Consider the following 27,409-nt stretch of genomic DNA (forward strand, 5'->3'; position numbering starts at 1 on the left):
CTTCATCTTATGTAACGCGTGCATTTTAAAATAGATATTCCATTCACTAGTTTGTAACATGATTCACTATTTCAATACAAAAACACCTATGTACTTGCTCATTTAGAAACGAAGGAAAAAAAATCAAAACAAATCACTTTATACAAACAAATTAAAATGCTCACAACTTTACCCGAAACCGTAACCTTTACACTCTTCAGCATTTCAATGCAACGCCAACCTATCGATTCCCGGTTTACTTGGATGATTAGTTCTCGCTGTCAGGGATAGGAAACAAAAGCTGGCCAGGTGGACTTCACCACTTGTCAGTCAGCTTAGATCAGTTTGTCAGTGAAAGATAGTATTTTTGATAGATGCCGTGCAATCTCAGTATTAAAAAGGTTTTTGGTGGGTACCAGCAATTCCAGCAGGCAGTTAGAACAGGACCATCAGTTACCGGGCAATCTATGCGATGGGTGCAATCCTAGTAACACTATTTATTATGTAAACCACTAACAATCTTGCCAAATAATGAGTAAAATAAACGAAATGTGAACAGTTTTTTGGATGCATCTATTTTTACACCATATTCAATGAAAACGAAACTATGTAAGCTCAATGAATAAACAATAATCACGAATATATCGAACTAACGGGTGTTCAGTTTCATTTTTGATGACATGTGATATTGTTCAAAAATAAAAATTAATTAAGGGATCAAGGAGGGATCATCTAATAAACTCTCTAAATTTTACATGAAAATTATACTCTTAGAACACGACTGAACTATGCAATACAGTCGAAGCTCGTTATAACGACAACTTTTATAACGACTAAAGCTCTCTATAGCGACATTTTTCGGTCCCATGAAGAACATTTCGATATTTAAACTATTCTCTATAACGACTTTTCTCAATTGCGACGGTCCCTTGGGATTTCGTTATAACGCGCTTCGACTGTATTTGTGACGAGAGTGATGTGCAGCGTGAGGAAGTTTGAAAAACCATTGAATTATTTGATGACGCCAATCAAGGTAAGAGTATAGAGTCGATTGATGAGTAGGTAGGCCTAACTTTAAAGTTCTTTCGTTTCTAAATTATTCAAATAGCGCTCATATTTTTTTTTTTGTTTATTTACTATTTATTCATATATTTGTAGTACTGTACTTCTGTAATAGCTAGTATCATACGAATTATTTATGTTAATCATATAGCTTTGACCACAACCATCATTTTACATATCAGTTTGATAAGTTTTGTGTGTTTTTTTGGTTTTATTAATGTTCAATTATAATTTATATAAAATGAATATAAAATTTACCGCTCTATGCCTATGTACGGATCTTATTTTTTTGGTAATTATACATTTTTTGCTGTTTGTTGAACTCTGTATATTCATATATGTGGTTATAAAAATGCATATTTATTTATCTATCAGAGATTCGTAAAATAAATATTCTGACATAATTATCTTTATTTTTGCTAGTCACAACACCGTCGGTATGCGCATAAAATGCGTATTTTTCTTTCTTTCAACACATTGGAAAGTATTTTTTTTATATGGATTTGGATCTATATACTGGTTCCGCTTTTATATCTTACTGCTTCGGATAACAACGACAAACAATGAATTTGTGCTCCGAATAGGTTCCTTTTTTATTGCTGTGAGCGGTTTGTGGACTGATTTTGTTTTGGTTTTGAGAGTGTATTCGTTTCGTTTGCCGATGGTAAAGAAGCGCTGATATAAAAGCATTTGTTCACTCGTTAGTTCCTGGGTATTTTAAGTTGACCCAAATCGGATGAAATGGGGCTTACGCGTAGTACATTTATATGGAATTATATTCGGATTTGCTATACAGGTTACAAAAATCAACATCAGGATTCCTATATAGACTTTACTCACTATCAAATTTCACTCAATGTTTCCGTGTTCGTTAAGCGCTATCGTATTTGGTTTTCGGTATGTATATAAAGGTTTTTCTTTTGATTACCAAACTTTGTTCGTTTCTACTAATAGAATCATCACGGGTAGAATCTCATTCTACTTACGCACAACTGTAAAACTACAAACGTTACTGGCGCATCTTTACGTGCATTTCAAATACAGATTTGAGTCACTCTGAAACACAGTAAATAATTTTTCGAAGTTTTGGACAGTGCAGTGTTTATTTGTTTTCAATAATTAGATTAGTAAAGGTCGGAGAAGTTTTGATATGGGGCATCCGTTTCTGTTGTCTTAGTAACTTTGCGATGATAATGTTGCAATCGCATGTTAGCTCGACTTTTCAATGGCCAAATCCTCTGACAAGAAATATCTCAAATGGACGATTAAAGTTTCCATAAAATGTTTTTTTTTCGCTATCTATGAAGAATATGTAGGATCAGAGTTGCTTTGAACTTGGTTACTATGACAACTTGAAACTGGGTGACGATTTTGAAAGATGTCACAAAACAGCTCCCGATTGGAAACTACTTTCTGACGTTCGATGTGTAGTGATGAATGATGTGTCGTTTTATCTACCTTTCCTGTATCTAAAAAGATTAAATCTTGGCCTTATTAAATATTTCGGAGGATAATAAGTGAAGTATACATTTGATTTCTGATTCTTCAAAAATGAACAGAGAAGTATTGCTTGAATTTTGGTTTGAATTGGAAAAACAATACAACAGCATGAATCTAAGCACATTTGGTTGCAAATGACACTGGCTTCCATCGATATCGTAGCTTAAAATGGCAAGAAATGAGTGTTCAATATGAATGCTTAATGGGTAATATTTATACGTTCGTAGGGAAGATACACCAAAAATCTAACGTTGCTGATGCTACACATGTGACATATTGACCATTCAGAGCGATATCTGGCCGCTCGAGTAATAGTGTTGGATAAAGTTATTTGTTTCGATTTTCCCAGATAGATTACGTGTTTTGTAAATGTAGTTTTAATTGGTTTAAGAGATAGTTGTGTAATATTCTTTTTTTCTGCACAATAGTCTTTGGTAGCTGAACGAATGCCTTTCCATAGTGATAAATGATGAAACAAACCTTGGATGTACTGAATGAAACCCATCTACAGTCACCGGATACAGTAGGAAATCAGAGCCAAGAGCAGAAGCATCAACATCGTGCTAGTCAATGGACGCCATTCGGCTGATCCGCCATGTTGCATGGCAGCCGGATTTTCACCTGTAACAATAAATAGAACACAGAACAGAAAGTGTCATCGCAAATGGAATGCAATAGATCCTCAATTATTCATGCTTGAACGGTTCAGGTGCGAGAAACCACATCATAGTTACCATTGAGAACATGGACTGCGACGGTTGCCTGGGCAATGTCAGCCAGAGCACAGGTGTAGTTGCCGGAGTCGTACCGGTTGGCGTTCGCAATGTACAACCGACTCATGGCGCCACCTGTCAGCAAGTCGGTTTTCACGCTGGCAGAATAAAAAAGCAATAAAAATATTAGTAGGTACGACAAATATTGATATGTTTCCATGAATGAAGCAAAGAGTAGATTTTGAATCCATATAAATTGAGGTAGTGGGTTGGTAACTTCTGTGTTTAGGCACATAGTAGGAGATATGTGGTACTGAATGAACATTGTCATAGATCTTGTCTTCCAACCCTGTTATGATGGCTGACAATCAAAATCCTGTTGAAAGATATCCGAAAATGCAGCAGCGGATCGAACATCAAACGATCTAGTAGGCATGGCACAACTTTGACGTCTCACTCCTATAGTAACGTCAGAATGGAATGAAAGGTTTTTCGTGGGGCTCCCGCTTGCCAACATCGATTCTGAGCTTCACATTTGGCGATCCTGCCAGGAGTTCAAATAATATTTCGTGATCCTGGAGAGCCTGGATTCGTTAAAAAGCGGGAGTGTCCACTAGAAAATGTGTTTGTGTCAAGTGCTTCTTAAACCGCGTGTGAAAATATGTGTTCAGAGTGATTGTGGAGTGAAGTTTGAATCTGATAAAAAAGGCATACAGTCAGGTCTCCTATTAGACACATGGTTGGGGGGCGTAATAGGAATCTACGTTATAGGAGACCCAGGGCTTATGGGATTTCATCACTTTGGGGGTGTAATTGAATATCTCGTATGCCAAAAGAGATAGCACAGTACTGTCTTCGGCGAAGTTTCAGTACAAAGTACGATCTACCTTTAGGAGTTGAGGATCATCCTTTTAGTTGAGAACTTGGCTGGTAGAGGCGCTTTTTCTGATTTGCACTATATGAACCATGAGGGATAAGAATGCAAAATTTTGTAACATATGATATCTCTAGATCCTGATGTTTTGGAAGGTTGGTGTCTTCGGAAGAGTTGTTCAGTAGCTCAAGGGCTGACATGCGGTGGTCATTCTGATATGGAATTACGCCACCAGGCGGCGCTAGTGGGCATGGAGTTTTTGTTTTGCGCATAGCTCAGTAGCCTGACCACTTAGAAAGATGGCGTCTTCGGCAAAGTTGCTCAGTATCACAAGGGCTAACATTATTTAAGCAGAATGTTCAGAAATTTTGCCACTAGGCGGCGCTAGTGAGCAAAGAATTTTTGTTTTGCGCATAGCTCAGAAGCCTGACCACTTAGAAAGATGGCGTCTTCGGCAAAGTTGCTCAGTATCACAAGGGCTAACATTATTTGAGCCGAAAGTTTCCAAATCTTGCCACTAGGCGGCGCTAGTGAGCAAAGAATTTTTGTTTTGCGGATAGCTGTCAAAATGGAATGAAAGGTTTTTCGTGGGGCTCCCGCTTGCCAACTTCGATTCTGAGCTTCACAGGAGACTCGTCTGAATGTGAAGTATAAGAAAACGAGGGGATTTAGGGTTTTCAGACAAAGTTGGCCCATATCGTATGAATGGACCGGTAACTAGTGGAGGGTCGAAAATTGATGCTCTTTGCCTAACAACGAACAATCATACGTAGCTCTTAAGGCGAAGTAGGCTGTCATTAAAATTTGTACGCGTCGTTGATGATTGTTGCTAATTCATCTCACGATTTCGAATCAAAGAAAATTGGTTGGTTTTGCACTGGCATAGCTGAAAAAGTATCAGCATACTTTATGCATGTTGGCGCGTACAGTGATACTTTTTGAAGTCAATATAGACTATCAAGAATGAGTTTTATCACTTTGAAATTGCACGCTGCAAATCATCATTGCTGCCAAACGAATGACGGGCTACTTCGCCTTAATACAAATCGAAGAAAATATCTGCAACTTCCTTAAAATACCAGGAGGTTTTTACTTGAAATTCTTGCATTTTTTTTTTAAATCATGTGCAGTTGTCTCGGGCAATGGAACTCTTGGGTGGATTTTCCTAGAGTTCTTCTTGAAATTCTCGGTTGATTCTACTATGTGTCCTTGATATAATTTCGCAAAATTCTTCGGAGATTTTTTCCAGAAAATCTCGGATGAATAAAACTACTTTGAGGGTTTTCCTCCAATATCTATTATTATTATGAATTCAAAATGATCTTCTGGAATTTCATATTCTCATTACTAAATATGACGAACGATAAATCCAGTATGTAGGCATAACTAACATAAATCCATGTATGAAGGCATAACTAACAAACCATCGTGGTCCTACGTGATCAGTTCGTACAACCCCATAGGGATGTACCCATATTGTTTTTTGTTTTTAATTCATGAAAGATTTACTTTGAAATTATCGAGAATATGTTTCTTTCTTTTTAAAATTCACCAATTTGTTTTCGAAGTCCTCGAGGATTTCGCTCGGACTTCTTCGATAATTTTCTTTAAAAGCTTCGGAGGTTTTTCTTTGAAATCTTCGAAGGATTTTCCTTGAAAGGGATGGTACACAAATTATGTCACGCTAAATTTAAAATTTTACGACCTCCTACCCCCCCCCCCCTTTGTCACGTTTTTTGTAGGAGTCCTCTGTATATTTTGTAAGATTTGTCACGCTTGGCTTGACCTTGGCTCCCCCCCCTTGGAGCGTGACGTAATTTGTGCATGACCCCAAACTCCTCGATGGTTTTCCTCAAAATCCTGGAAATACTTTCTAAAACTCCTTGTAGGTTCATAGTTTATATCCTCAGCATGTTATCTGCGACATCCTTGAAAGATTCTTCTTATACCCCCAGATGATTTTACATGAAATTATCTATGGGTTTTCCTGGTAGGATTTTCTTTAAAAACGAGGAAAATTTTTCCTCGAAATCATAGAAATTCTCATAGGGGTTTCTCCAAAACATATGCATAAATTTCTTTGAAATCCCTGGAGGTTTTACCTAAAAATCCTCGTAGAAGTTTGCTCGAAATCTCCAGAGGATTTCGTTTAAGATTTTTATATTTTTTCATGAAATAATTGGAAGATATTCCATAAAATCCTTGACAGGTTTTCCATAAAACTCTCGGTAGATTTCATCAAAACACTTGGAGAGTTTACCTCGCACCGGGCCCCGAGTTGGTAGGGGCCCCAAAATCGAGGTAAGAATTTAATTTAATATTATGTATTTGATTTCTAGAAAAGCAACACGTAAACAAGCAAATAAAAATTCATTCTCGATAACTCGGTGTAATTTTGTAATTCAGACGAATCTGCCTATATATGTGGGGCCGAATCGTATGTAGAACTGATTTTGAGGTTATGTATGTTACAGACCATATTCTTAAACAAACCGATTTTCATTTCAATTATAATTGAAAACAATAAATCACTTAGCATATTCGGGACCAATTTTACACACAATAAAAGCTGGTAGCAAATATCTTTTCTCTATTTAAATTCAAGTCTTTATTTTTAATGGAAGGTCTTGCATTTAATGCGAAATGGTCGTTGAATTTTCTTTTTTTTATTCAAGAGGTTCCAGAGAGACCTTCAGAAACTGTTACGTATTTTTTTTTTCACAAATCCATCAAGTTTTTTTTGGATTTCTACAAAGATTTCTTGTGGAATACTTCTGGGATCTTCTTCAGAAATTTATCTATTGATTCCATCAAGCGGCTTGATTCAAGCCTCCTAAAAATCTTCCAGCGTTGTTTCAAGGGATGGTTAGAGAAATTTCTTCGTTATTTTGTCTAGGAAATCCATGAGTACTTCAACGATTTTTGACAGCATTCGACTCTCCACACCTCGATATCGATGAGATCGAGATAAAAAACAATGAATACTAGATTGTAAGAATATCCGTTGTTACGAAAAAAGGGAACATAATAAACAAGCAGACGTCATTTTGGGTTCTTCATTTGTGTTTTCATCGTAAAAATTTGATCTAGTAACCTTCGATATTTGTCTAATCGACATACAGAAAGAAAATTGGGAAGAAAAAAAAAACACGAACACATTCAGATCTGAGAGAGACTCGCGAAGAGGAAAAATATCAACGTCATATGCAGCCCAGATTCCCCTCTCACGAAACGTCAAATGCAGCCCACCGTTTTTATGGCTGAAAAAGTGAAAAGTATTGTGTTCAAAGTAAACTGTTATTAAAAACCTCAGTCGGCGGAGCAGTTTTTTCCAAAGTTGCTGATAAATCTAAGCAGAAGAATAATTATTTGTAATGTCTGCTACGATTGCTGGCATGAAATTTCACTCAAACGGCTATTTATGATTCGATGTGATGCAAACTCAATCATTTTTTGCTGAGAGGTTCATGTGAGGATTTGAACAGCATGTGCATAATTGGTATAAACACAAAGTGGAATAAGAAAAAAACTCAGCAATCACAGAAAAAGAAGACCGTCTTCGCGAGTCTCGTCTCTGATTCAGATATGGAAGATATCGAGATATGGAGGAGCAAATGGTGTGCAGGATGAAGGAACCGATGAAATCACCGACATAGCGAGAGATATCTAGATGTAGAACATCGAGATGTGGAGGGAGAGTCGACTGTGTTTTCTCCAATTGTAACTTTAGGAGATCTTCCAAAGATTCCTACTTCTTTTAAGAAAAAAAATCATAGTACTGTTCTTAAATAAATTTATTTGGGAATTTTTCCAGGAAGATCTACGAGAATTCTCATGCCAGTTACATGGATTCATTCACATTTACCCTAGCAATTGCTCCTAAAACTCCTCAAGAAATTATCCGAAAAAATATATTTAATACTCTTATAGGAATTCCTCTTCAAATGTGACCTGTGATTCCTCAGAAATTTCTCTAAAGATTTCTCCAACATTACATGCACAATTACTCCTGCAGTTCTTCCTTACAATTTCTCGAGTATTTTCTCAAGTAAAATCTTCATGGTTTCTTCAAAAGTTCATCTGAGAGTTCACACCAGTTAATTCTACAGTTGAATTTCTAGTAATTCCTATAATCTAAGCAATTTATTTACAAAATCCTTCAAGATTTCCTCAAGAGCCCAGAATTTCTTTCTTTGTGAGAGTTACTGGTCAATGGTTACTTTCAAAGTTAATCAAGTTGAATAAGATATTACTTTGGGATTTCCTTCTGAAATATTTCCCGTATTTTCGATAAATTCAGAAACCAATAATTTCTGAAGTAAAATGATTGTTTTTTTGAAGATATTCCTGGGTAAATGACTGAAAATTACTTGAAGACATCTTTGGGAAATTTATCTAAAAACTTCTAGAATAATTCCTGAAGGAATCTTAGGCCCAATCTCTGGAGATATTCCAGAAAGAAATCTCTGGAGGAAATCTGAACGCTAATTTTGAAGGAAGTTCTATAAAATTCCTGGAGAAAATACTAGTTGTAATCTTAAAAATGTTGTGAATGGGATTCTTGTTGGGAATTTAAAGAAAATGATGGTAATATCATAGGATACATTCCTGGAGTACTTATGATTTTCTTGAGAAAAAAAAAATACTGAAACAATATTCGAAGGAATGAAGGTGAAATCTCTGAGGTAACTTCTATGGTTATCCTTAAAAAAATTCTACGATTAATTTTTGATGATATAAAACGGAATCCTTAGCAAGTTCCCAAAAAATATAAAATGATTTACTGAGAGAAATCATTGGAGTGCATTTTGTAATTTATTTGAAACGAACTTTGGGCAAAATCATTAATTTTTCAGGCATTTCTTTTATCAAGAAGTTCAAAATCAATCCCGACTCAAAAACTTAAATAAATTACAAATTTTCCTAGAATACCCAAATAAAGCTGTATATGAATTATTGCTTTTCAGAGTTACTTCGCCAGCTAATATTTCTACTTGCATGGCAATTACCTGGAAGTCATCGCTAGGATGTAGGCTAATTAATTGATATTTTTGATGTCAAAGTACAACACTGCCCTACTACTCCAACTGGTCCCATGTTCTTAGTAAACGTTATGCATAGTGGGATAAATATGGGTAAAACAGTGGTAAAACAGCATATCAACATAAGTTCCCTACCTTCAGACATAATTCTACAAAATCTTCGTTTATTACAACACTCGTTTTAGCGCTTTACATTTAGATGATATTTACTTTAATTTTGAGGGCCCCTAAATCGAACTCCGCACTGGGTCCCAAAAATCCTAGCTACGCCACTGAGCAGAGAATTTCCTACAAGATTACTCTCAAAATGAGAGAATACTCTTTTAATTATTAGGATGACTTTCCACGAAACCCTCAAACGGTTGTATGGAGATTATATGAATGTTTCTTAAACGGTTCCCGGAGCATTCCCTACGAAAGTCAAGATTTTGTTTTTCTAATAACTCACGGTAACATTCATTTCTCGAAAAATCCTTAACACATCCGATTTAATGAGTTGAGTTACAATAAATGGAACTTGGCATTAGCTATTTGTTCAATGTGCACAATCTGAAAGCCCAAAACTTAATGAAATCAATTATAGTCTAAGTTACGTTCTCACGGTGATCGTGAACATTTGAGGGTTATTTCTTTTTCAAATAGCCTGCTATTTGTGCTTATTCTGCGCGGCGTGTGAGTCGAAACGAGCTTCTCTCACCTCGAGTGACGTGAGACGCCTAATGTTAATCAATTGGGAGCGAGTCGACAATTGTCTCCTCATTCGACTCGTATCACCTCACACGCCGCGCAGAATAAGCACAATTTATTATCTGTTACGGGACAGTCTTGACTTACTATTTTTGATTCTTTCTCCACTATTAAACTTTCCAATTTAATTAAAAAAAACTAAAAGGGAACAATCTTCTGTTGCTATTCGTAACAGTTGAAGCTAATTAAGGCTGTTAAAATTCCATCAACTCCGAATCAAGTTTGGAAGCCTTGTTTGCAAGTGCCTCACAATTAAACCATACTGGGAAGCCGCGAAGAATATATTGCTCCCAGAAATGAATATTAAATTCTGCCAGCTACCGTTCTGATGCCAAATCAAGCCGTTGTGAAAATAAAGTAATACGATACAAGAAAATGTGTTTCGTGGAAGCAGCCAAGCATCGGCGCCTCACACCAAACTCGCGTCGACGCTTCGCATCGCTTCACGTCAAACCGAAGTGATTTAAAGCATGCTGGGATCCGGCCACAATAATGTACCAACGCTGCTGTGTCGGTCTGATTCCGGGAAAATGTATTATCACTTCTAGTGTATCACATCCAATTGAACTGGGGGTTTCTCGCCGTGAAACGAAGGCTGTCACGGGTGGTTTTCCATATCGTCCCTTAGGACTGGGAATGGCAGTCAGTGGCGGGGACCGCCTCATGCAATTTAGATAGATGAAAGGGAAATAAAACTTGGCAATTGACAGCAGCCACCAGTGCCCCAAATCGAAAACGAGAAGTTAGCCGGATGGATTAACAGCGGGTCACTCAGGAGGTGTATGTGTGTTAAACAGACGTTGTACGATACGATGCGCTGTCTTTGATTGATGAACTGTCAATTGATAGTGATGTTAATCAAAGTTCAATCGAGTTTGAAGGGCTAGAATATAAATGCTTACAAACTTCATTCAGGAAAGTGGAGAACAAAATAATGGTACTACTAAAGACGTTCCATTGCAGTTACCCAAAATTTGATGCCCACATTACCCACATAGTGCAGATAAAATCAAAATTTCCATCTTATTTTGCTAACTATAAAAATATATATGTGAACTTTCTTCTATCTTGGGGTGAATTCGTGTCTCTGCACTTTATAACATCCCTTGTTTTGATGTTGTGCGATAAACCTTTTTTATCAGTAAGAAGATGATATCCTTAAGGCGTTTATTTTATTTTTTGCCATTTTTCATCGTAATAGGCTGTTTTTCATCACGCCTCGTTGATAAAGTCAAATCAATCAATCACGCCAATCTGTCATGGAACGGCCTACTTTCCTGCACTAAAGTATGCAGTGCGGGAATTGTCATTACGCAACTGAAATCAGTGCTGCATTACGCAACGCTTTCTCATTACGCAACTGTTTTGAGTTGCGTAATGAATCATTACACACATTTTTTCAGAAATTGTAAAATGATGGTGAAAGCATTCCGATGTAATTTCTGATACCCTCATGTGGTCTGCTACGAAATTGCAAAAAATGTTGTACATAACTCGGCAAGCCTCGTAGGATAAATTTATTACTCGTGCTGTAAAAATTATCCTTCTGCAACTTGTTCTGTAAACTACTATAATTGTTGTACAATTTTGTAAACTAGCAGCCTGCTTTTAGTTGAAAACTGTATGCCATTATCTACCAGTTCTGTAAATTTGATAAATAGATTTGTTTTGCATGAAAACGTTGACGATTGACCGTTGCGCATTTCAAACCTTAAATTCAATTATAATTTGCATAATTTTCCAGTGGTTGGCTTTGGGATGGTTTCACATCCCACGGTAGCCAACGAGTCATCGCCCACCTTCGTAAATCATTCATGAAGCGCCAATTTGATTCATTGTTGAGATCAAATGATTGCCAAATTAGCAAGGGGACATTTCACACCAAATTCAAATAATTCTCAATCATCCTAAATTAGGCCTAATTCTTGGGGCCCCAACTTCCTCCTATCGGAGGATCTTCGCTACAGAAGTATCTAATTACAAAGTTTCATTTCCCACCGATGGGACCGTGCCAACTGATGTCGGCCATGATACCGATGGTGATGATAATGGGAGGACATAATTGTAACTTTTGGTGAGGGAGAATCGTTTCCGGACCAGTGGATATATGTGACACATTTGAGTGTCGTCGAGCCAGGTTGGAAATTGATTTAATGAACTTTTATAAGCTAATTAGGTACCTACCTGATACCACCTCGGCTGGTGTCGTAGTTTAACATTCGCATGCCGTGCTTCCACGTCACGTAGCTGGTCGGCTGGGGGACCTTGCTTATGATGCACTTCAACTCGATCGTGCTGCCCGCTTTGTAGAATTTATCCACCGTCGCAACGCCCCGCTCGTCGACAATCTCCACTCTGGGCACTGTGGATGGAAATTGGAAGATTTTATATGCATTTCCTCAATTTTAGACATATGATATGCTGCGGATACATTCGATTATGCATGAACTTCTTATAATTTGTGAAGACATTCTCAAACATTTCCTGAATATCGCAGCCAGGATTTCTAAAGAAAGATACTTCACATCCACTTACAGAATTTTGTATGATTTTGCTATATTGTTGCAATGAGACGACCCTTTTAGTACGAAAGACACCAGCACTGTGACTGTTGGATTATATAAGAATATCGCACCACCGGCTTTCAGAAAATATATCATGTACAATTGGAAGAATCGTGTTATGAATGGAATTGCAGATAAAATGCTTGTCAAATTACTTTTAGTATTAAAGACAAGTTTTTTAAATAGTGATTGAAAAAATCTCTGAAGGAAATTTTATTAAACTCTTGAAAATGTATAAGTACCGTCATGTGGTTGACATTGGGACTGAGGAGTGACTTTGACCGCCATTTTTCGATGTATCTCATGGCTAGTATAAATGTGAAAAACCTAATATATGATCATTCTTGAAGCCTGCCACATTGTCCTTATTATTTTAACATTAGTTTGCTGTAAAAACTAGTAACCCAAAGACAGCCTTATGCCAATTTCACCCCGTACAACAGTAGTAGAAGTTTTTTTTTAAAATAAATTCTGTACGAATTTATCTGAAAATTTCGTCAAAGACATCGTTGTGCTGAACCATGCAGATCCTCGCAAAGGAATTCTTGCCAAAAAAAAATCCCCCTCTGGGAATGGTTTGGCTATTTTCCTAGAAATCTGCCAGAATTTACTTCACTCATTTTTTCCAGAAAATCGCCAAGGATTTTTTTAGGAGCTCCTACGCAGATTGCTCAAACATTGTCCAACCAAACATTTCTCCAGATAATCTCAAGGATTCGTTCACAAAATTCTACCTCATACTTCTACCGATTAATGTAGTTATCATTTTCGGAATTTCTGCGGATATAGTTACAAGAATTCCACCAGAAAAACCTACTATTGTTTTCTCCAGAATATTTGAATGAATTCATCCACTGATTCCGTCAAAAACTTCTGGAATGATTGCAGCTGATATTCCTCCAGAATATCTTCCATTGAACTTTCCAGAAATTCATCTGAAGATTATAACAACGGTTCCTCTAATGGATTTCTCAAGCTATAATTTCAATATACATTTTTTTTCCTGAAGCAAAACATTTCAATTCCATAGACTGGAGTACCTTAAAGCCAGGCAATTGAAATATTGACTGCCAGCAGGATATTTTCTACGGTTTGCTTTTGTAATGCATCCACTACATTTTCTAGTGTTTTCTTCAGGGACTTCCCGAACTAGTCCAGACCTGAAAGAGAGGAGACAGCTGGCATAGATTGCGAGCTCCCAAAAGTCAAGGGAACTTGTCATCAACTGTCACTAGAAAACCGTACATTCGAAGAGCAGAGCGGGAAAAACCGTCCAAATTAAAGTAAACGCAATTAAAATTTTTAGGTGGTTTCAATGATTTCACATTTTAAATGGTTTAATACTTAATATAGTTGTGTGTTGCCAAACTGCTATTGATTTACTCATATTCATATCCTTTTCATAGTGAATAACAAGAAGTGAATATGATTTTGACCAAAATAAGATCATCTGACCGTTGTGCACAGCCTAAGAATTAAAGAAGAAATCAAAAAGGCAAGAAAACATGCCAACTGTCAGTGAGCTGTCTCTCTCTCAGGTCCAGACAATTCTACAGTGAAACATCTAAAACGTTTTCACTAGAAAGCTTCAAGTGTCCATGTATGTGTACCAAAAATTGTTTCTTTAGAAATTCCTTAACCATCCTTGGCGTTAGGGTAGAAGTACCGGTTTTGGCCATACGCAAGTTGTAGCCATACACCATTTTACATAGCCAATCAGCATGAAACCTTTTGTGTTCAGTAGATCACATTCATATGATAGAGCTACATTCATTTACTCGTCCAAATTGATTCAAAACATAAGAAAAACAATTCATTTTCTTTATAATTTAAAGTTCCATACACCTAATTTAGCCAGGGCACTCCTAATTTGTCCACCCTCATGAGAAATCAATGAAATTGGCCAATTTAGGAACCGAAGTTAAATCTCTGGCCGAAATTGGTTCCGTTGGCCTATATTGACCAACGGGATTTTGAAAGCGAAAAAATGGTTTTAGCTCAATTTAGATATTTTACACACATAATATGGATTGAAAGCTTCCATTTGACATATTTGTAGTATAAATACGGCTTCCCATTTAATTTTTAGTGACATTTTCTCGTAGGGCTGGCCAAAACTGGTGCTTTTACCCTACCGAATATACATATCTTTTGATTACTACCTTGGAGTTTTTAGTTGGATGCTATTCTCCAGAAAGCATAACAATTGCAATTATTTTCTGAGATCTCAAAAAAAAAAAAACCAAAAATCTCAGCAATGTTTCAAACCCTTCTAGGAACAGTAGGCTTAAATTATAAGAATGGGTCAAAATCTAGTTCTAGGTCGAAAATTTCCCTTAGAACTTTTATAAATGTTCATTCCTATAGTAGCACTAGCTTCACGGCGTGGGAGAAACACAAATTAAATCATATTTCTACAGAACTTCATTATTTCCATTAAAGAATGTATCAAAAGCTGACGTAAAAAAAATATTAGATCTTCCCTTATTTAGTTTATTAAAACAAAGTTTCTCTTAGTAGTGCAACTGTAGGTACAATGGGACCAATAATAGGAAGATTTACTCGTTATTGAGTGAGATTGATCACGCGCTCAGTTATAGCATGATCACGAGCATGATTGACTGCCCTCAGTTGCTACTCCGTTATTGCAAGAACAGCTGTACTTACACAGGGAACGAACAGACGCTGCTCAGGATCAGTAACATCTTCAATGTGTAAGTACTGGTGTTCTCATTATCTTAACAAACAATCACGGCGCCAGCTGCGTCCGAATGCAGGTGAATTTGGGGATGGGATGTTTTACTTGCTTTATGGAAGTCGAAGAGTCCTCTGCACTATCACAAGAAAACACTGGGAATTTAGATATGAAACAAAAAGTTCTAGTGCGATACTACGCGAATCACATTCGATCCTGATTTCGTTGCTCGCTCCACATGAACATGTAACAGATTCGGATCCAACACTACTGACGCGTTTCGTTATTTTTTTCATCCGCACAACGCGAACCAGACACAATTGATCCGGATTCCGTCTAAAATGTCTCATTATGGTGTAGTAGGCGATAGTAGGCCTTCACTTATTACTAAGTAAAAGAATGGCATTATACTGGCTCATTATGTAATAAACGCTTGAAACTGAACCCGACAAATTTTATCGAACTGTCCAGATTGACCAACCTTCTGAGACTACAGGAACCGGTTTTGCATGGACCATATTGGACCAAAACTTTCAGTTGATGTGCTTCGGTAACATGCTCTTTTTGCAGAGAATTTTTATGCAAAAACTTTCTTCAACCGAATACAGTCAACTCTCTGTAACTCGATATTGAAAGGATTATCGTGTTAGGAAGGTATCGAGTTATATATAGAGTTATCGTGCACGTGCTGCAGCCTTATGTGCAGGAGCAGTGGCACGGGAAATGGGTAGGACAGGTAGGATATGCACTACGCACAAAAAAAACCTGGGTAGGACAGTCAAAGGGTTGTCCTACCCACGATTCAACAAAACAAGACTAGCAGTAAGCTTGAAAAATAAATTATAAATTTATAAAAATATTTATCATCTGCTCAATATACATACCAACTCGATCAACGTACTTATTCTTATGGAGAATGGAAGACATGATAAGAGTTTCCATGATTTACCATGCCTAGTGAAACGTGACATGGTTTGTGCATGGCCCTGAAAAAAAAATCTGGCTCGTGTGAAGAACGATTCAGAATACCTATAGTGAAAAGCTTGGGAAACTAACTGTAAGAATTGTTACAAGAAACTTCTTCAACCGTTAGGAACTAATGGAGCAACCTTCTATGGTATTTCTGAATGAATCAATGGATGGTTTCTTGAAAATATCAACGATCAACCCTGTATATGTTCTGCGACTAATTTCCGTGAGCATTCCTGGAAGTGATTCATGTGAAAAAAGCTCTTTGGAATATCCAGAAGATTCTTGAAGATCTAATCTAAGCCCAGTCACATCGTGTTATACAAAGCTCGAGTGTGTATTGCTAGCGATTTTTTAAGAAACCCTGTAAGAATTCCTCCGCCTGTTCATGTGAATTCCTTCAAAAATTCATCAACGTTTCCTCCCAGGGATGCAGGAATTCCTAGAGGGGTTCTTGGAACAAATCCATTTTTTTTTTCTAAGAATTTACCTAGCATTTAATCTAAGTATTCTCCACCATTCAATCCAAATGTTATCCCCACATTGTTCCAAATATTTCTTAAAATGTTTCTCAAAACATTGACATACAACCTTCAAAAGTCGATTTATGTTTTTACACCCGAATTTTTCCCAATATTTCCTATTTTCTTCATCATTCCTATTTTCTTCAGAAATACCTCATGGATTTATTTTTCAGAAACATATTCTTAGCACTTCTCTGGAGAAATTCCTGAAAGAATTCCTGCAAAGAAAAAAACTTCCAAGACTTACTTTAGAGAAACTCATAGTGGAGGAATTTCTGTAGGAATCTTGTAAGAAATCTATGGAGCAATTGCTGAAGGTATCTTCAGATAAATTTCTAGTTGAAATCTCATATAAATTCTGAAATAAAATTTCATAGGAAATTTCTAGAACCTCCTGGAGGCATTTCTGGAGAAGTTATGAAATGAGTTTTAGAAGATGTTCTGACCAGGAATCTTGGAGGATGTCCCAGGGAAATCTATGGATGAATAACTGGATAAAATCTTGGGATATAATAGCTAAATGTACATCTTTAGAAATTTCCGAAGTTATAACTAATCATACCTGACAAAATTTCTGATGAAATTTCTAGAGAGAATCATGAAAAAATAACATACAGTAATGCGAGCAGTAATACTTGTTATAATATCACGAGGAATTCTCAAAACTTAGATCTTAGAGAAATATCGGTTCTGATGGTACAAAGAATCAAACTCTTATATGCTGGTTCCCATTAAACTTCGTTTTGTTTGGTCTCTTTTCGACCTCTTTTTGATTCCTTGAATGTGGACATGATTTGAGAATCTCTATTAATAGTCCACGTTCCAATCTACAAGAAAGAGCACAGACTGTGAGAATTACAGAAAATTTACCCTGCTGAATCCTGTTTACCAGACTGAGACCGCTCGAGGAGTCCTTCGGCCACGAATACCAATCTGGTTTTCGTGAGGACCGCTCGAAAACGAACTATATGTTTATCTTTGAAACTAATGTTCTACCCGACAACAACTCAGCAGCGCGAGACTCGGACACAGTCACAGGGTCGGCGCACTACCGGGCAACCGGAGGGGCTTCGCGGATTCAAAGGGCACTCAACTATTCAAATAATCACACACACGAGCGGTTCAAATTTTAACGATGTATTTGGCCAAACTGTTCTGGTGGGTCACACTGGATTTTCGGGCACGTACCTGGTGTTCTGCAGTCCAGCGAGCGCTCGCGACGATTTACCGGATTCACTCCGGCGTTGACGGTCTCTCCTACAGACGCTGCGACGATCGGCAAGATGGCACCGATACCGGTGGACAAAGCTTGGGGCAATGGCGGATATGAATGGGCTGGAATGACGGTCTTCAGCGATGTGGAGTTGGTTCGGATGCACAGGCGCTTCCTTCGGACGAAACCGGTCGACGACGGCAAGGCCGCCCTCTGTCGAACCGTGAAGGGAATACTCCTTGATATTTAGGGCCGTTGCCCGAGTAATGTCCTCCTTTGCGTTGATGGCCCTCGGCCAGAGGAACAATGGTCCTTGACTATTAGGTCTCGTGACTACAAAAGTCACTTCGACCGTAACGTGCAATGGCGGTCTAAGGACGCGCCAACCAGAATGCTTTAAAGCAAGAACAAAAAAGGTCCTGGCGGGCAGGTAATTAGGATTATGTCTCCCTTTATGCCATTGAGCAAATGGTTTACCTGAATTGCGGTGAACGGTCTCTCCAAAGTAACTCGATTCACTACCTCGCACTATGTTATAAAAATGATAACTCCACAGAGCACTTCTGGTCTACACGCTCGCCTGATTGAAAGTGGGCGATGGCCGCCCAGCAAGCATCCTTTGAACCCTTCAGCCCATTCGTGAAACCGTGTCCCCATTTTGCTGTAACTTCTTCACGCCATGATTTTACGACCGTTACATTAAGTTATGTCGAACTGCCCAGTGGTTTTGACTGCTTATGCTTTTTGAATATTTGAATAATCGATCACATGGTGCAATTTAAAAAAAGGATTGAAATTCTTGTAACAACGGTTACACTATCCCCCCACCGAGGTTAAATAATTACTCTAACTAAAGATCAGGGAGGGTAATTATTTAATCCCACACAGAGGTGAAAACATCTTAATCGAAGCTTGAAAAGGAGTTGCCAAAAATTTAACAAACATATACTAATCGCTACGCGAAGCAGTTAAAATTCAATTAACATCATTAGACATCATAAACACATTAAAATCCTCGGCAAACTAAAAGCATGAATTTCACTAAGAAACTTGCTATAATTGAGCACGTGAGATAATTTTGTTGTGAGTGGGCATGTCAATGAACACCTAAAGTGAATTCGTTCTACTACTTCCTTCTCTCAGTGTCTATCTACGAATCATCCTACACACAGTAGGGATCGAGATGACCAATCAGTCTCTTCTCACACGCGTTCGCGATTACACACGTAGTTGACCGGACAATTACATATTGTATTAACAGTGGACAATGGATAGTACGAATTAAAATGTGCTACGGAACAAAACGGACAAGATGGTATCGAGTGGTGATGCTATGGATTGTATAAGATAAGTATTTCATATGTATCTACTATGCGTTAAGCTGGACGAAACTGTTTATTTCCAGGTTGATTCGACCAGGTGGCCTTCCTGGTCACAACAGGCTAGATCTACTTTAGAAGACCCTGTTCTGTTGGTCAAGCTTTCGGCGCGCGTTGAAAGCATCCTATCTAGGGTTTTTCCTGCGGAACGAACCTGAAAACGAGCATCTCATCTATGGAATTAACAAATTAAAATTTCAAAAATATCACGGGTAAGTATTTGGACAGTTCAACGACAACTTTCTATACAATTCTTTCACAATTATTCTTTAAATTCTACATAAAATCTATCTCTATCCTAAAGCTATCATTATCTATTATCTACTCTACTATATTAAAAATCCCCAGTTCCTTCACCCCTTTTGTACATGGCTTCACCAACAAAAGAGTTAATTTTAATCTTCTTCACTTTTCTACTTGATCTCGCTGCGCAGCTTCCTAAATGATGACGTCATTAATCTTTAATTCACAGGTTGTACACTCATTGCACTCATCCTCTCAACCCTGAGCAAGAGAACATTCTCTCTCTGCTCTATTAGACGGACGATATCAACTCACCAAATGGACGAACTAAGCTATAATAAGTCCTGAGTTCCCACGATATAACTACCATATTAGATGGCTCATTCGACTGAGGGAGTATGATGACCAGCTTTACGACTTCTAATGGTGTTCAGCGAATGCAATATTGTATCACCTGCTTCAATGTAAGTTATATTGATGATCTACTTTTATCATACAGATTTTAATACTCCGTGTCTCTTTTAGGGAACGTTCAACCTAATCACTAAGCCACGGAGTCATCTGGGCGTAAATCAGCGGCTGAAAAAACCCCTAGATTTTTGCCTTCCTCGTCGGCAACCTCGTAGGCACTGGTCCCTCGCCTGGCGACAACAACACACGGTGTATAGACTGGCCCGTATTTGGCGTTAAACTTATCCACCGCCGACGATAGCTTAAAATTTCGTTTAAACACTCGCTGTCCTATGTGGTAAGTCGGTGCAAACTTCTTATGACGTAGATTATAGTTTTTCAAGTTTTTATCATGACTTTTCTTCAGATTACCTTCGACTATTTTGAACACTTTTTCATTCATTTGTGCTTGAAATTGATCCCTTTCTTCTACTGCAACTTCCTTATCTTCCCTTTCAAGTCGATGGTGTTCCCCTTTCTCAACTTTTTCGTGACCATACAAGATCCGGTAAGGCGAAAATCCTGTGGATGCATGCACAGTTGTGTTGATCATCTCCTCTACTTCAAAAATCTTTGACTCCCAGTTACGCTGATCTTCACGCATATATGTCCTCAAGCACGCGTTTATCGTTCTGTTCACCCTTTCGACCGGATTAGCCTGGCTGTGATGCCTTGCGTTCGGCCAGTGCTGGACTCCCCGACGGTTTAGCAATGCTTGAAACTCCTTCCCAACAAAAGTCGTCGCATTATCCGTGATAATTACTTCCGGTGTTCCAAACCTCCTCATCCAACTATCTTCCACAATCCTACACACTTCTCTCGCTTCAATTTTCCTAAGCGGAGCAAGCAAGATCCATTTTGAAAACAGGTCCATCATGACCAATAAATGGCATTTACCCTGCTTGCTTCTCGGCAAACTTTGAATAAAGTCTAGTGCTAAGATTTGGAAAGGCTTATTGGTCAGCTTTTGCTTACCCATTGCTGGTGCAGTTGCAACTGTTGAAGGCTTGCATTCCTTACAGGTAATACAGCTCCTAATATGCTTCTTGCAATCTACTGCCATTCCAGGCCAGTAGTATTTACATTTCAATCTTTGAATGTTCTTTTCATATCCGGGATGCATAGCAGCGTCGTGTTCTTCATCCAGAATCGATTTTCTCAGATTCTCAGGGACACAAATTTTCCACTCGAATCTGTAATCGAGTGCATCGGTTGGAGAGGACACAAATTTGTACAGTTTGGAGTCCTCTACCTTAAAATCTGCATAATCCTCTGGACATTCGGCAATTTTACGAAGTAGGTTTGCATACCAGTCGTCATGCTCAACAATCTCCAAAGCCTCCATCGACCTGGAAAGCGCATCAGGAACCACGTTATGCTTCCCTTTCCGGTGGCGCACAACCATGTCATATTGTTGTAATTGCATGCTCCACCGGCTAAGCTTAGAAGAAGACTTCCATTTTGTGTTCATTATGAACGACAAAGCTGAGGAATCCGTGATCAACGTAAATCTAGTCCCCTCGATATATGGTCTAAATTTCTCTATCGCCTCCATGGCAGCCAAACCCTCTTTTTCAGCGGCTTTCCATGCCCTCTGTGTGGTGGTCAGCTTCCTCGAGAAATAGGAGATCACATGTTCTTCTCCTTCAATTTCTTGGGTCAGGACTCCTGCGATGGCGCTATCGCTAGCATCAGTCTGCACCGTAAACGGACACGTGAAATTTGGGTTTGTCAGAATGGGCGCCGAGATTAATCGCTCTTTCAAACTGATAAAGGCCGCTTCTGCTTGCTCATTCCATTTGACCACCTTCGGTTTTCCTTTCAGAAGGTCAGTTAATGGAGCCGTTATTTCGCTGTATCCTTCTATAAACCGCCTATAGTAGTTTATCATGCCCAGAAACCGTCGTAAAGACCGAATCGAGGTTGGTCGTTCAAAATTCACAATCGCCTCAACTTTGTCCGGATTTGGTCTTACGCCATTACGGGACAAAATAAACCCTAAGTACGGCAATTCAGGAACGCAGAATTTTGATTTTTCTAAATTTATGGACAGGTTTGCTTCCTTTAACCTTCGAGCAACTTCCTTCAAACAGTTGATGTGGTCCTCAAATGTGTCGTTTGCGATGACAATATCATCCAAATACACAAAAACTTTTGGTTCCAATTCACCGTAGCCAAGCACTTGGTCCATCAGCCTTGATAATGTGGCTGGACTATTAACCAAGCCAAATGGAAGCCTGGTGAATTGGAACAGACCTCTTCCAAATACCCGAAACGCTGTATATTTACGGGACTCAGGGTGTAAAGGAATCTGCCAAAACGCTTTAGACAGATCTATCGTAGATAAAAACTTTGCAGACCCCAATCGCCCCAAAATCCGATCCTGATGAGGTAACGGGTAGGCATCTCTACGCGTCCTCTCGTTGAGTTTTCTGGCGTCTAAACACATGCGAACTTTCAGACTGGTTTCCCCTTCAGACGTCTCCCCTTTCTTCAACACAGGCACAACCAATAGAGCCCAATCGCTTGTTGAACGTTCAACGACTCCCGCTTCGATCCATTCATCCAGTTCCAGGTTAACCTGCTTCTGGACCTCTGGGGACCACGGATATGGGTTCAAACGCACTGGTGTGGCTGTTCGAAATTCTTCGTCAAACTCGATTTTGTGAGTAATAAGCGGAGTGGTGCCAAGTGTCTGACCCTCCTCAAACGCTTTAAACTCCTTTTTAATGGCTTCTAACTGCTCTCGTTGTTCCACGGTTAGCGGTATCTCCTCCTCCTCGTGCTCAACCTCAACTTCTTCTACTAGCACTTCCGGCGAATCTCTAATGGTGGGTTCTATACCAAAAAGGCGCCAAAAATTCATCCCCAAAATAAATCTTCTTTTCAGCGAGGGAGCAATTAGTGTGGTTACTAGCCTCGTCCTGCCATTAAATGTGATTGGGAGATGCACTGCTCCTCGAACTTCTAAAACTTCGCCTCCAGCAGCAAATAATTTCGTCCTAGTCTGGGATTTCTTCATCTTTAGCTTCTGAAGCAATTTTTCCCCTCCAATACCTAGGATTGAAACCTGGGCGCCACTGTCTAGAAGGCCTACCATAGGCATCCCCATCACCTCAAATTTGACGAACGGACGGTTGTCTCCTTCCACACGAACAGTTAACTCCTCCACTTCTGGGTTGGACGGTACGAAGACAGTTAGAGGCTTTTGGTTACGCACTCGACGACCTCCTACGCCGATTTGCGTCCGTTTTTTTGACAAAATAGACAATTTTCAGCGGTAACATCATGCATGCCACATTTCGTACAAAACTTTTCCCGCTTTCGCAGACAAGATTTGTAGTGGTGATTTTTCTCCTTACAGTTGAAACACACATCGCTATCTGGGATTCGATACATTGCAGCTTGTCTTTCCAACGTGCCGCTAGAACTACCCTGTTGCGGTGAAGGTTCTCTTCTGGGATTTGTGGGTTTTTGATTATCAATTGGTTTCTTTGGATATTGCGGTGCCTGACTCTTACGTTCATTGGTATTGTTTACGAAGGATTTAGGTTTCCAGTCTTTCCCACTGAAGGTCATAGGTTTCTGAAACGGTTTTCTAGAAACTTCATGCACCTGCGCGGATTTGGTAGCAGACTCGTTTTCTCTACTTCGGTACAGATACCAATTTGCGGAGTCCAACTTCCTTCCCCATACCTTTAACGCTTTCAAACTTCGAATGTTTTTCACGACCAAGGCATTTTTATAATCGGACCTTAAATTTCTGAATACGATATCAAACTTTCTTTCCTCTGTGGGTGGTACTGACATGTATCCAAAAATCTCCTTCATCGCATTGTAGTACTCCGTGAACTTTTCTGATCTCCTCTGTCGTCTTTGAGTAGCCTGCTGTTCATAGTGGAAATCCAGGTCTGGCGATTGGTATTCCAGCTTCAGCTCGGTGACCAATTCCTTCCAGTTTCTGAAGTCCTTATTTTTCTTCCCCTCCATGTACCACGTCCGTACTTCTCCTGCGAACAAGTGGATTGCTTCGTTGAACAACGCCTTCTTGCTAATGTTCTCAGCTTCGGCCATAAACTCAACCTCGGCAATGAACTTATTCAACAGTTTTCCATCGTCCTTTCCGTCATACTTCAGCTTCCAATCCGCTACCGGTCGTGGTCTGCGTGACGCTCCTTTTCTGCGACTACGGCGTGCTGCATCCGAACTGTTGGAATCCTCCTCATCACTCGAATCTGCCGAACTCTCCGAATTATCTTCACTGCATTCCTCGCTAAATTTCGCTTTGCTCTTCTTCTCTCTCCTCTTTTCTGCAAGACTATCAGCTGGCGTTTTACGAGCCTGTCCATTCTTCTCATTCTTTCCGACACCTCTTTTCCCTGACTTTTCGGTACTAGCCTGCGGTTGAACCCCCTCACTTGTCGATTCGGTGAACTCGACCCTATCTAATGCTCTTCTCTCCTGATTCCCGCTCAATTCCGTATTCAAACTCAGGTTCAAACTACTTAGCTTCTGCTCGAGATATCTATCAATCCGACTCATAACCGTTTTCATGATCGCATCTGGGCTTTTCATTTTTGTCCTCCTAGTTCTCCTCGGTGTGCTCGTTGATCTATTTCTCCTATTCTTATTTCGCGTTACGACCCTGTCATCTGTCGAAGACGACTCGGTTTTTTCATCTTCACCCTCGTCACCCTCTTTCTCATTTTGAACACTAAGCCTACTCAAATCTTCCTGAAATCTCTCCTGCGTTTCTAGCACTGCATCTGGGTCAGTCGAAAGAAACGAGAAGTAATTGTTCAGCAATTGAACAGCCACTTTTTCGAGCCCTTGCGTATCAAAATTCATTCCGTCTTTCAACCGATTCAACCGAAACAGTAAATGAACTAACCGCGTTTTCAATGGTGGCATGTCGACTTTCTTGACTAATTTGTTTTTTAACGCCTCGCGAATCTTTGCTAACTTCTCATCTATTTCGTGAAATTCTACCTCTAGTTGCTCTTCTTTCAAAGGAATGAAAGTAAATTCGTTTTTATCTCTTTGCAGCTTCATTATTCTTCGCAATTTACGCCTTTTGACGTCCCTCGAATCACCACTAGAAAACTTCTCTCGCCGAATGACAAGTTCATGTTCGACTTCATCGTCTAGTAAGTGCATAACGTTCATCGATTGATAGATCATCAGGTGTTCGACACTCATCATGCCAAAATTAGGAATTCAGTAAGGGAAAATTTAATAGTAGATAATTCAGTTCAGCAAAGTTCAAAGGAATTCAATAAAAAGTAGCACAATATATACAAATAAAAATTCAATCAACTTAAGCTAGAGAACATTAAAACTAAAAAAAATCAAAATAAGGAAATACGAATTCAATAAATGGTGTTAATTTTGGTGTATTTATGTATTAGTGTATAAGTGTTAGTGCTCATTCAGGACCTTTTTTTTACTTTTAGCCGCCTATCGACTCAATTGATAATCAGTCTCTGATCTAGTTCAATTTTAACAACTGTTAATGTGCTTGCAATTCTCAATCTTTTTAGCACTTCCGAAACCGATTCAACAAGCCACTACCTTTCAACTTCTCAAAATCAGTCTACGGTACTGTGTTGGCAAAAGGATAATGCACGGATCCTACACAGTCAGTGACAAACTGAATGTGTACTCTCCTCCCGCTCGTGTTAAAAAATTCAAACAATTTTTTATTCTACTCGATCCTCCGTTTGCCTTTCGCGATTTTGGCTGGGAGCCAATTGAAACTAATGTTCTACCCGACAACAACTCAGCAGCGCGAGACTCGGACACAGTCACAGGGTCGGCGCACTACCGGGCAACCGGAGGGGCTTCGCGGATTCAAAGGGCACTCAACTATTCAAATAATCACACACACGAGCGGTTCAAATTTTAACGATGTATTTGGCCAAACTGTTCTGGTGGGTCACACTGGATTTTCGGGCACGTACCTGGTGTTCTGCAGTCCAGCGAGCGCTCGCGACGATTTACCGGATTCACTCCGGCGTTGACGGTCTCTCCTACAGACGCTGCGACGATCGGCAAGATGGCACCGATACCGGTGGACAAAGCTTGGGGCAATGGCGGATATGAATGGGCTGGAATGACGGTCTTCAGCGATGTGGAGTTGGTTCGGATGCACAGGCGCTTCCTTCGGACGAAACCGGTCGACGACGGCAAGGCCGCCCTCTGTCGAACCGTGAAGGGAATACTCCTTGATATTTAGGGCCGTTGCCCGAGTAATGTCCTCCTTTGCGTTGATGGCCCTCGGCCAGAGGAACAATGGTCCTTGACTATTAGGTCTCGTGACTACAAAAGTCACTTCGACCGTAACGTGCAATGGCGGTCTAAGGACGCGCCAACCAGAATGCTTTAAAGCAAGAACAAAAAAGGTCCTGGCGGGCAGGTAATTAGGATTATGTCTCCCTTTATGCCATTGAGCAAATGGTTTACCTGAATTGCGGTGAACGGTCTCTCCAAAGTAACTCGATTCACTACCTCGCACTATGTTATAAAAATGATAACTCCACAGAGCACTTCTGGTCTACACGCTCGCCTGATTGAAAGTGGGCGATGGCCGCCCAGCAAGCATCCTTTGAACCCTTCAGCCCATTCGTGAAACCGTGTCCCCATTTTGCTGTAACTTCTTCACGCCATGATTTTACGACCGTTACATTAAGTTATGTCGAACTGCCCAGTGGTTTTGACTGCTTATGCTTTTTGAATATTTGAATAATCGATCACATGGTGCAATTTAAAAAAAGGATTGAAATTCTTGTAACAACGGTTACATCTTGCAAATGATTCTAGATAAATTCCGGGAGTATAACTTGCAAACTCACCATCTCTTTATTGATTTCAAAGCGGCGTACAACTCAGAGAAAATAAATGAGCTATGGCTGATCATAGGTTTCCGGCAAAACTAATCAGGCTGATACGTGCTATACTGGCTAATTCGAAATCAAGTGTTCGGATCGCATTGTTGCAGGTAGAGAGAGAGGTAGGTTTGGAGGTGTAGGTGCTGAGGTAGTGTTTGATGAGGATGTGTTTGAAGTCGTTGAAGAATTTATTTACCTTGGAACACTTGTGACATGTGACAACGACATTTCCAGCGAAGTGTAAAGACGTATTGCGGCTGTGAATAGTAGAGATGGTCGGGTTTCACATTTTTCAAACCCGAACCCGACCCGTACCCGAATTATTTTATTCCTTCAAACCCGGACCCGACCCGAACCCGAGACAAAAATTGAGAAGCAAACCCGGACCCGACCCGAACCCGAAAAATTTTTCCTGTTCAAACCCGAACCCGACCCGAAACCCGAAAAAGTTTTCTAAGAAAAACCCGAATGGAACCCGAGTTCGAAAAGATGATAAATTCATCGTTTCTGATGCACAGGGAAGCTTGCTGGTTGTTACTTTGTGAACAATTCTCATCAAACCCGACCT

General features: G+C 39.4%; 1 protein-coding gene across 2 annotated transcripts in view; it reads right to left on the reverse strand.

The window, feature by feature from the left end:
* Positions 1-1,412: 1,412 nt before the first annotated feature.
* LOC5568567 overlaps positions 1,413-27,409 on the reverse strand; it is a 111,337-nt gene continuing 85,340 nt past the window's right edge. For both annotated transcript variants that reach the window (XM_001652347.2, XM_021850109.1), the window contains exons 5-7: positions 12,102-12,279; positions 3,276-3,412; positions 1,413-3,162 (exon numbers count right to left, since the gene is read on the reverse strand). In XM_001652347.2, coding sequence (XP_001652397.2) covers positions 3,053-3,162; positions 3,276-3,412; positions 12,102-12,279 — 425 coding nt within the window. In that variant the 3' untranslated portion in view covers positions 1,413-3,052. The remainder of the gene's footprint in view (positions 3,163-3,275; positions 3,413-12,101; positions 12,280-27,409) is intronic.

This window comes from Aedes aegypti, chromosome 3 (assembly GCF_002204515.2).
Source record: "Aedes aegypti strain LVP_AGWG chromosome 3, AaegL5.0 Primary Assembly, whole genome shotgun sequence".
NCBI lineage: Eukaryota > Metazoa > Arthropoda > Insecta > Diptera > Culicidae > Aedes > Aedes aegypti.